General features: G+C 43.6%; 2 protein-coding genes across 2 annotated transcripts; both read left to right on the forward strand.

Moving 5' to 3' along the window:
- The first annotated feature begins 2,210 nt into the window (after positions 1-2,210).
- LOC142612066 (uncharacterized) lies at positions 2,211-3,122 on the forward strand. Its single transcript, XM_075784196.1, has one exon. It carries the CDS (start codon positions 2,211-2,213, stop codon positions 3,120-3,122), a length of 912 nt encoding a protein of 303 aa, XP_075640311.1.
- Positions 3,123-5,057: 1,935 nt separating this feature from the next.
- Positions 5,058-5,894, forward strand: LOC142612067 (uncharacterized). Its single transcript, XM_075784197.1, has one exon. It carries the CDS (start codon positions 5,058-5,060, stop codon positions 5,892-5,894), a length of 837 nt encoding a protein of 278 aa, XP_075640312.1.
- Positions 5,895-10,938: the final 5,044 nt, after the last annotated feature.

Consider the following 10,938-nt stretch of genomic DNA (forward strand, 5'->3'; position numbering starts at 1 on the left):
AGTAAATTAAATAAGATTCTGCTAAATTGATTTAGAGCAAAACTGTGTTTGATTTACTCTCGGAAACAATATCCATTTGTATGTACTTTTTAACTTGGAAATGGCATTCTATTTTTACTAAACTACAAAGCAGAGTGCATATAATATTTCTATAATTCAATAGTTGAAAAGGAGTTCAAACACTTGATGTCTTCGCTAAAAACATTAAGCGGTGAAAATCAATATTGCTACAGAACTTGTAACCTTAATTTTGGTGTAGGTAATTAATTAATTAAATGCACCGTCTAATTAAAGAGATTGACAGTGCACGCATGGCAGAGCCATCTAGAGCCCCACCCACAAACTAATGATAAAAGCCAAGCTGCATAGAACCCGCACAAACCTTTACGCCACACATCCAAGAGAACTAAGAACCAAACCAAATACTAATGGCCGTACCATTTGTCTCTTCTGAATACATAGCACATTGTGTTTGGTGTAACATTAAGTGGGATACAAAAAATAAGATAAAGAATTTGCATTCCTGTCTCACACTAACCGATATTATTGCACACCCTTACTAAGCAATAATAATTAATTAAAATAATAATTAATTAAAAGGCGAAACTTTTCAAAAATGTCAAAAACGATGAGGGACATCTAGACTAATTCAAACCATACACAGTAAAACGATATGACAGAGCCTGTGGCATTATTCAAGCCACATCATATGTCTATATCTCCTTCATAGGCCAAGTGCATGTACCCAGCGGCTGCTTCAAAGAATAGGCCACTTGAAGACATGTGGCTTGAAAAAACGCCACTTGAAATAAAGCAACAGACTCGGTTATATCGGTTTACTGGCTATGGTTTGAATTAGTATAGCTAGATGCCCCTCATCGTTTTTAAGGTTTTTGTAATGTTTCGCCTTTTATTTAAGTATTATTGCCTGGTAAGGGTGTGCTGCAAATCAGTTAGTGCAAGACGGGAATGCAATTTTTTTTTTTTTTTTTTTTGTGTTCTACTTATTGTTACACCAATCACAATATATTATATATTCAAAGAGACATATGGTGCGGCCATTAGTATTTGGTTTGGTTCTTAGCTCTCTTGGATTTGTGGCGTAAGGATTTGTGTGGGTTCTATGCAGCTTAGCTTTTATTATTAGTTTGTGAGTGGGGCTTTGTTTTAGACTTTCAGTTTTAGGTGCGGTCATCTCTTCTGAGGGTGCTGTACAGTAATTTTAGGTAGGAAAAAAAAAATTTGTCTTTCTATTAGGTGCAAACCTTGATCTTGGCATTTGTGAAGAAGAGCTAAAGAGGACAAAACTAAGGTAGACGGTCAAATTTTACAGAACCTACCATGGGCGACTAGACTAGGTTGATGGACAAAGAAAGGAAGCAACACGACGACGCGTGTTGCAGGTGGACGGATTACCTGCGATGGACAAACAAGGAAGTAGACAGATACAAAGTGGACGATGGCAAAGCCACGTGGCACCCACATGGTTTAATTAGTCCCCAAGGAACTTCAAATGGAAATGTCTTGTGCATCACGATTAACCTTAGTCAACAAAATCTCTATATGGAAAGGGTCCTGTAAAATACGCGCGTTTGTGAGGATCTTCTCTACAAGGAAATAATCATCTTCGCCAAGAAACCAAAGTCGGTTCTACACTACTATTAAAACCCTAAAACCCTCAGAAACCAAGGTACACACAATTCTCCCCAACTCTGGCACTCTAGGGTTGTGAAAGTTTTCTGACTTAACCTTCGGAGGGTATTTGGCCAGTATCACACCAATACTCTCCTGAGGTCTTCTTTTTCTATGTTGTGCAGGTGTTGTCTTAGGCACGTGAGGTCCGTGTGACTAACTTACGATTTTTGGCATCATCAGTTGGCGCCGTTTATGGGGAAGTATGTAAGCCATATTACCTCTTCTCGGAAAAAAAAGTTGCATGGTGCTTACTCCCTCAATGGCGACCACAAACAATAACTAAGAAGACGAACCACGTACCACCGCCCTTGAAAGACAGGTTCAAACTCTTGTCACGGCTGTTGAACGCCTCACCAAGCAAAACCATGACCTAGAAGAACAACTGCGCCAAAGGGACGCCAAGCCCCGAGATCAAGAAGAGGAGCAGGAGGGCAACAGCCTTCAGCACACTAACAGTAGGCAGAATAGGGAAGGGCCAAAAGGCAGCAACGCCGTGAGCAGACCAACTGCCACAAATGGATCTAATGATGAATGCCCTCAGAGGACGGGTATCAAACGATCTTTATGAACTGGTACACCGGATGGACTCCCCCTTCACTGCACCCATTACTTCATTCCCCCTCCCACCGAAGTTCCGTATGCCACAAGTAGAAGCCTACGACGGGTCAAAGGATCCTTTAGACCACCTGGAGTCATTCAAGACCCTCATGCACTTGCAAGGAGTAGCGAACGAGATCATGTGCCGAGCCTTTTCCACTACATTAAGAGGTCCCACAAGAGTATGGTATAGCAGGTTGACACCAAACTCTATCAATACCTTCAAAGAGTTGAGCACCCAGTTTGCCTCACACTTTATCGAGGAACACAGGTACAAGAAGTCCACTGCATGCTTGATGAATATCAAGCAACGGAAGGATGAGACAGTGAGGTCTTACATCACCCGCTTCAACAAGGAGACCCTTTCGATTGATGAAGCTAACGACAAGATGCTTGTGGCTACGTTCACCAATGGGCTACGAAAGGGGAAGTTTTTGTTTTTCTTATACAAGAACGACCCGAAAACAATGTCAGATGTACTTTACAAGGCTACCAAATACATGAATGCAGAAGACGCATTGCTTGCCCGAAAAGAAAAGCCAAGGAAGAGAGAAAGACAAGAAGAAACACGACAGGATAGGGGAAGGAAGGCCCCAAGGACAGGAGATGGACAAGAGGATAGACGCTTCAAACCACCCACTGGAAGATTCGTGAATTTCACCCCACTAAATATTCCGATCGATCAGGTACTGATACAGATCAAGGATGAAGGATCCCTGACGTTTCCTAGCAAGCTAAAAGGTGACCCCAACAAAAGGTCCAGAGACAAGCACTGTCGTTTCCATCGAGATCATGGTCATGATACGTCCGACTACTACGATTTGAAGTAGCAAATAAAAGCCCTGATCAGACAAGGAAAATTGCAGAGGTTCGTCAGCAAAGAGAGGACGAACCAACCATAAGAGCAAGGCCCCCGGAGGGAAAACAAGCATCCCAAACCACTTATAGGAGACATAAGGATGATTGTAAGGGGCACCACAACTTCCTGCTCAACTAGGAAGGCGCGTAAGACCTACCTCCGGATGGTTCAGACCGTCTAGCTGACGGGTTTGGTCCCGAAGATGGCATGCATTGATAACCCTGTAATCGGGTTCATAGAGGAGGATGCTCAATGTCTCCATCATCCACACGATGACGCGCTTGTAGTGAGCATACAAGTCGAGGACTACAACACTCACAGGGTCCTAGTGGACAACGGGAGCTCCGATGATATACTCTACTACCCTGCCTTCCAGCAGATGAGGATTGGGAGAGAACAATTGATCCTAACACACCAATCGTTGGATTTGGAGGAACAAGAGTGTACCCACTCGGAACTGTCACTTTATCCGTAACCATCAGCGATTATCCTCAACAAATCACCAGGGATGTCACATTCCTGGTTGTGGACTGTTCATCCGCTTACACTGCCATCCTGGGACACCCTACACTTAATTCGTGGAAGGCCATAACCTCCACTTACCACCTGATAATCAAGTTCCCTACCGAATACAGAGTAGGAGAAGTACGGGGAGATCAAGTAGTGGCGCGCGAGTGCTACATCGCCATGCTGGAGATGGACTACCATTTACCAACAATGTGCATAGAAGAACAACGAACGGTGGCAAAACCAGTAGAAGGGTTGGAAGAGGTACACCTTGATGACTCTAAGCCCGAGCGAACGACAAGAATAGGTACTCTTGCTAACTTGCCAGTCCGTCAGGCCCTAATATCATTTCTAAGAGAGAACCAAGATGTCTTCACCTAGAGCCACGAAGACATGCCCGAGATCGATCCTTCGGTCATAGTCCACAAGCTAAACGTATCGCCTTCTTTCTCTTCCTTCCGCTAGAAGAAACGGGTATTCGCTCAAGAACGAGATCAGGCCATAGCAGAAGAGGTTCTCAAGCTACATGAAGCAAAGTTTATACAAGAGGTATACTACCCCAACTAGCTGGCCAACGTGGTGATGGTCAAAAAAGCCAACGGGAAGTGGAGGATGTGCATAGATTTCACGGACTTGACAGGGCATGCCCCAAGGACAGCTACCCACTTCCCAAATTGATATTTTGGTGGATTCAACGGCAAGACACCAGCTGCTGAGTTTCATGGATGCATTTTATGGTTACAACCAGATCAAGCTGGATGAAGCCGACTAGGAAAAGACTTCATTCGTCACCAGTCAAGGCCTCTTTTGTTACAAAGTAATGCCCTTCGGGCTAAAGAACGCTAACGCCACGTATCAGAGGCTGGTGAATAAAATGCTCGCGCATCAGATTGGAAAGAACGTGTAGGTCTATGTGGACAACATGCTGGTAAAAAGCAGGAGGACAACCACCTGGATGACCTCAAGGAGACCTTCGAGACCCTTCAACACTATAACATGAAGCCAAATCTGAACAAGTGTGCATTCGGAGTGACGGTAGAAAAATTCTTGGGATTCATGGTATTCTAGAGGGGTATTAAGGTCAACCCAAACAAGATACGAGCCATCATAGAGTTAGCTCCACTAAAAACCATCAAGGAGGTACAAAGTCTGAACAGTAAGGTCGCTGCATTAAACAGGTTCGTTTCAAGAGCGACGGATAAGTGCCTACCCTTCTTCCGCACATTAAAAAAGGCCTTTGAATGGACAACCGAGTGTCAACACGCATTCAAGGATCTGAAGGCATATCTTTCTTCCCCACCTTTGTTGAGCCCATCCAAACCAGGAGAGGAATTTTTTCTCTACTTGGCCGTCTCCTCAACTGCTGTCCGCACAGCCCTAGTCAGGGGAATAAGACGAAATGAAAAATCCCGTATACTTCACGAGTCAAGCACTCCGGGGCGCAGAAGAAAGGTACCCCTCAATGGAAAAGCTAGCCTTCGCCTTGATAACTGCTGCTCACAAGCTTAAACCTTACTTTCAAGCACATACGGTTATTGTTTTTACGAATAAACCTCTACGAAGAGCGATAAGAAACCCTGAAGCCGCCGAATGGATGACAATAAGGGTGATCAAATTAAGCGAGTTTGACATACAATATTGCCCACGTACAGCCATAAAAGGACAGGTTATTGCCAATTTCATTGCAGAGTTCACCCACACGGATGAGCAAGGGGCAGAGGAGAATCCCCAATGGAGTGTCTACATGGATGGATCATCCAATAGACAAGCAGGAGGAGCTGGTGTGGTAATCCACAGCTCGGAAGTAGACGAGATCAAATGCATGGTCCGACTTGACTTCCCCACAACAAACAATGAGGCAGAGTACGAAGCTCTGATAGCAGGACTAGATCTCGCCCAAGTAGCAGGAGCCATGAATGTGTTTGTGCATTGCGACTCCCAAGTGGTCACTAACCAAGTTAATGGCGATTATGAGTGCAGGGGTGAACGGATGAAGAAGTACCTTGAGCAAGTGAAGAATCAGATGAACAACCTCCATACAAAGTTCATTCAAATCCCAAGGGAGGAGAACGAGCATGCCAACCGTCGCCAAGGTGGCATCAACAGAGCACATGCTCTTCCTCGGTCAAGTACTCTTTCTTGTTCAGGCCTCACCTTTGTTAAACATCGTCAGTGTGTAGAAGATAAGTTCCAAGAACAACTAGATGACACCAATAACCTTCTACCTAAAGGATAGCGTGCTGCTTGACAATAAGGAAGCTGCAAGGAAGTTTAAGGTCTATACTGCACGATTTGTACTGATTAAAGATATCTTATACAAGAGAGGTTTCTCTCAACCATACCTGAGGTGCCTTATCCCTGAGGAAGCAAACTATGCCATGCAAGAAGTTCACGAGGGAATCTACGGAAACCATTTTGGATCTCGGTCGTTGGTACACAAACTAATCCGCGCAGAATACTATTGGCCTACTATGTAGAAGGATGTCCTTGCATACGTCAAAACTTGCAACAAGTGTCAGAGGTTCGGCAACATTATCCAACAACCAACAGAGGAACTCACCCCAATGACGGCCTCGTGGCCTTTCGCTTAGTGGGGGTTGGACATCATGGGTTCGTTCTCGACGGCTATTCAGCAGCTGAAATTTCCTAGTAGTCGGTATAGACTACTTCACCAAATGGGTGGAGGCCGAAGCCTTGGCCACCATCACAGAGAAGAATGTACGGAGCTTTGTATGGAAGACTATCATCTGCAAGTAAGGTATACCTAGGGTACTGGTCTCAAACAATGGAAAAAAATTCAACAATGATTCATTCCAAGATTTTTGCTCACTATTGGGATTCAAAAATCACTACTCATCTCCTACCCACCTACAAGCCAATGGACGGGTTGAGGTGACAAACCAATCCTTGCTCAAAATTATCAACACTAGGATCGAGGGGGTAAAGGGGATATGGCCAGAGGAATTGACAAGCGTTTTATGGGCCTACAAGACAACAGCAAGGACGACTACAAGGGAGACTCCGTTACGACTGGCGTACGGGAGCGAGGCAGTCATCCCGGTCGAGGTCAGACTCAAAAGCTATAGAGCTGGAAACTATGACCGTAGTAAGAATGATGAAGCGATGCGCCTTCAACTTAACTTGGTGGACAAGGTCAGGGCAATGGTTGAGCAGAGGTTAGCATGGTACCAAGACCTCATGGCGAAGCATTACAACTCCAAGTTAAGTTGAAGGCACGATAAGAGATCCCGTTCATGAATAGTTAGGACCTAACTGGGAAGGATCATATAGGATCACATCATGGCATAGGAAGGGCACCTACCACCTCGAGACGCTGGACAAGAAAAAGCTGCACCATCCATGGAACACGGAGCACCTGAAGAAGTACTACTAGTAGACAAGGGCACAAGCGATGACACTCCTTACTTCCATTTTATTTCATTTTAGTTAATTTTTATTATCTACAGTACTTTTTAAGCCCAAAGGGCAATTTTCTTATTTTTTAAAAAAGAACAATTTCTACTTGCATATTTATCACAATAAGAGAAGTTATTTAGAAACGTTGTAAGTGTGTCTACAGAGTTAAATTTATCAAGTCCATAAAGTGGATAGGATCCTAAAAGGATGAATTTTATAAAGTCCATAAAGTGGACGGGTTCATCCCAAAATGATGGGCTATATTTATCAAGTCCATAAAGTGGACGGGATCATCCTAAAAGGATAAGTTTTATGAAGTCCACAAAAGTGGACGGGTTCATCTTAAAGGGATAAGCTATATTCATCAAGTCCATCCCAAAAGGATGGGCTATATTTATCAAGTCCATAAAGTGGACGAGATTGTCCTTAGAGGGATGAGCCATATTTATTAAGTCCACAAAGTGGACGGGATCATCCTACAATGATGAATTATATTTTTTAAGTCCAAAAAAGTAGATGGGATCATACCGAATGGATGACTAGGTGAACGGAGTCATTCAATGAATGGGTTGTATTTATTAAGTTCACATGAGGACGGGTTCAATCGTTAAGTCCAAAGTAGACGGATATATGGCAAACCTATATTTACAAATACATGATCAAAATACCAATATATTATAGAAAGCCCAATAAAGGGCAAATGTCTACATGTAAGTCCTAAATAACAAGGCAAGGTAAAATAGAAGCATTGTTCTACCAAAAATCTTTGCATACAAAAAAGAAAGGAAAATTAAAGACTAAGCTAAGAAAGAAAAATCTAGTTCTCGTCAATAGGGTTTTCTCCGTCCTTGGCTGTTTGCTCCCCCTCGAGTGGATGAGCGTCATCACCGAAGGAGGTGACCTGATCTGTAAGAGTTGTCTCCTCTTCACCTCAGGGGTCAGAAACGGTGTCATCAACAAACAACTCATTAGTGCTTTCAAAGTAGACAGGCTGGGCTAGAGTCTGGATCTGGGGGTCGATGGAGATGCGGGACAGGTCCAGGTCAGGAAAAGAAAACTTAACTTGACGGAAGCAGTCATCAAAGCCATCCGTGAATGAGCTACCAAGATCCGCTAGGAGAGCATCAGAGTCGCGGTACTCCTGTATTGCATCCTCCTTGGCCTGATAGAGGTGGTCCTTGGCATCTTTGATTTCACCTTCCTTGTCCTTAAGGACCTTCCTTAGCACCTCCATCTGTTTCTCTAGTTCGCCCCTTACTTGCTTTGATGCAGCAAGTTTCTTTTCCTGGACCACCTTCCAGGCCTTCAACTCTTCCAGTTCCATCGCCGTTGCCTTTGCCCTCACCCTAACCCGGTCCAAAGCTATCTCATGGGAGAGGCAACAGTCCATTATACCCTTCATCATTACCACCCCTGCAAAACAACAAAAAAAAAGGGGGGTTAAAAGGGGACGGAGACAACTTGACTCCAAAAAGAAAACAGACAGAAAAATTTACCTGTGCGATACTGAAGAAACCCGTCTCCCCATCGCTTTCGTTGCGTGATTGCTTAATTCCTCGTAATATTAACTTTGGTGATGGACGAAAGCTGCTCAAGGGCATACTGAGGGTCCTCACAAAGAAGGACGAGTGGCTTTGGGGTAATAGGTACCTGACCCGTTATCAAACCCTTGCCCTTCCCTGAACCGGGTAGAGTAGCCGTCTTTTTGCTTCAGCTTTCACCTCAATGGTTGACTCCGCCACCTTGGGCTTTCTAGGTGGATGGTCAGACTTCTCTAACAGTCTCTTCTTTGACGGAGGGACTTAGGTGGCAACCTTAAAAGGCAAGGTGCCCTCCTGTTTCTTCGCAACAACAACCTACTACTTAATGTAAGCTCTCCTCCTGCCTTCCTCCATTTCCACATCAAGGTGGACGGAAAGAAAGGGTTAGGTGAATTACAATTAGAAAGAAAATACTATAAAGAGAAACAGACTTACGTCTGCATGCCTAGCTATCGTAGCGACGGGCAGCTTCGGTAGGTTCAGGACCGTCACAATACCAATGGATTGTTTCCAAAGTGACGAGCTTAGCCCACGTCCTCTTCTTCAACTTAATTGCAAAAATTTCTCCAAGAAGCTCCACTACTCCAAAGTCACTTCGGGATGGTCTCAAGCTGCAAGAAAGGGACGGTTAGAACAACGACTGTAAATAAAATGTAAAATTCAAAAAAAATGGATTCTCACCAAACAGAGGCATTATGCCCCAAGTTTTTTCTACAGGCATGAACTCCTAATCATCAGGGTGACACATCTAGTCGTCACCTTGGATAAAGAAATAACGACTCTTCCAGTTTTTGTTGGGGTCAAGAGTGTCACACACCAGCCTAAGTACATGCTTTCTTGGTAAGAAGCTATACATACCTTTAGACTGGGTGATCTCTAACGGATGTTAGCAGTAAAAGAACTCCTCCATCGTCATCCTTCGCTCCCCATCACTTAAGACTCCATACAAAACTTTAGCGCCTAGGAAGACTTTCCAAGCATTCGGGGAGATTTGGGAGAGGTACTGAAGAAGATGACGATGAAGAGCACTTAGAGGAAACCGAAGTCCCGCTTTTGATAGGCCAAAAACGTATTGACCCCTTGTGATGGATTAAGTTTGTTAATTAATCAAATTAACATGTAAACGCGTGGTAGCACAAACAAATCACCAATAAACTAAAGTACAACAAAAAATAAATTGACACAGTGATTTGTTTACAAATGGGGAAACCTCCAAGACAAAAACTCCACTGGGTGATTTCAAGGTCACCACTCCCGAAAATCTACTATTATCACAACAAGCAGTTACAAGTAAAGGAATCCCAGTACCTTATACCAACCTACAGTTGAACCCTTACCCCAATACCCAATTGGACTTGTTCTGTAGTGACAATCTCTCATGTTCAATGCACGGCTCCCAGTACGTGACTAACCAATTGCGCGGATCCCAGTACGCAACTTCAATCACCAACTTGAGAAAGATGTTGGCTGCAAAGTTCTTCAGTTCATCCTCACAATGAAGAACGAGAAGAAGCTTGGTTACAAAACCCTATGGTGCAAAGACACAGCAGCTTCTTCACAAAGAGATGAACTAGGGCAAACTTTGTCTCCGGTCACAAATTACTTGAACAGACTTTGCTCAATGCTTGTGCAACATGTGTTTACTTTGACGGCCCTTAAAATAATCATTTTATATGTCTAGGGTTATGAGAAAAGAAGGCTCAAAGACATGTCCACAGATTAGAATCAAAACAGTACTGAAAAACTATTTTTCTTAAATCTCAACAGCTAGAGGTATCGAGGTGCTGTCGAGCAGCTGTCAAGCCACGAGGCTAGAACAGCTTCTTAAAGCTCGATAGATACAGCTGTCGAGCTTTAATAAAGAGCACTTCTCAGCTTGTTTCTTGAACAGTCGTGCATGGCTTTAACACTTGATCTTGAAACCTTGTTTCTTGAAGTATCAAAAACATCCTAGATCTACCCAATTACAAGTAGAGTGTGTTTTGTCAGATGATTAGCCAATTACATAACAGAATGACATATGTTCTTAACAAGTAAACCACATATGTCCTAACAGCTTCAAACATCTGCTCATATACCCCAACATCCTCAACGCCCTCATAGTAACATTTTTCAAACCTAAGAGGTAGACAAATGGGTATGCTGGTAGGAATCTAGTACCTCTCCCTAACGGTTTCGAAATGTTTTTGCTTAACGGTAGAGTTAAAATCATTTACCGTCCACAATGGAAGGAGGATGAACTCCCTAAGGCCATCTGGACCTATGACAGATTGGACGGGAGGATCAACGTAGACAACATCGATGCTATGTGAATCACTGCCT

The sequence above is a fragment of the Castanea sativa genome, chromosome 10, assembly GCF_040712315.1.
Source record: "Castanea sativa cultivar Marrone di Chiusa Pesio chromosome 10, ASM4071231v1".
Taxonomy (NCBI): Eukaryota; Viridiplantae; Streptophyta; class Magnoliopsida; order Fagales; family Fagaceae; genus Castanea; species Castanea sativa.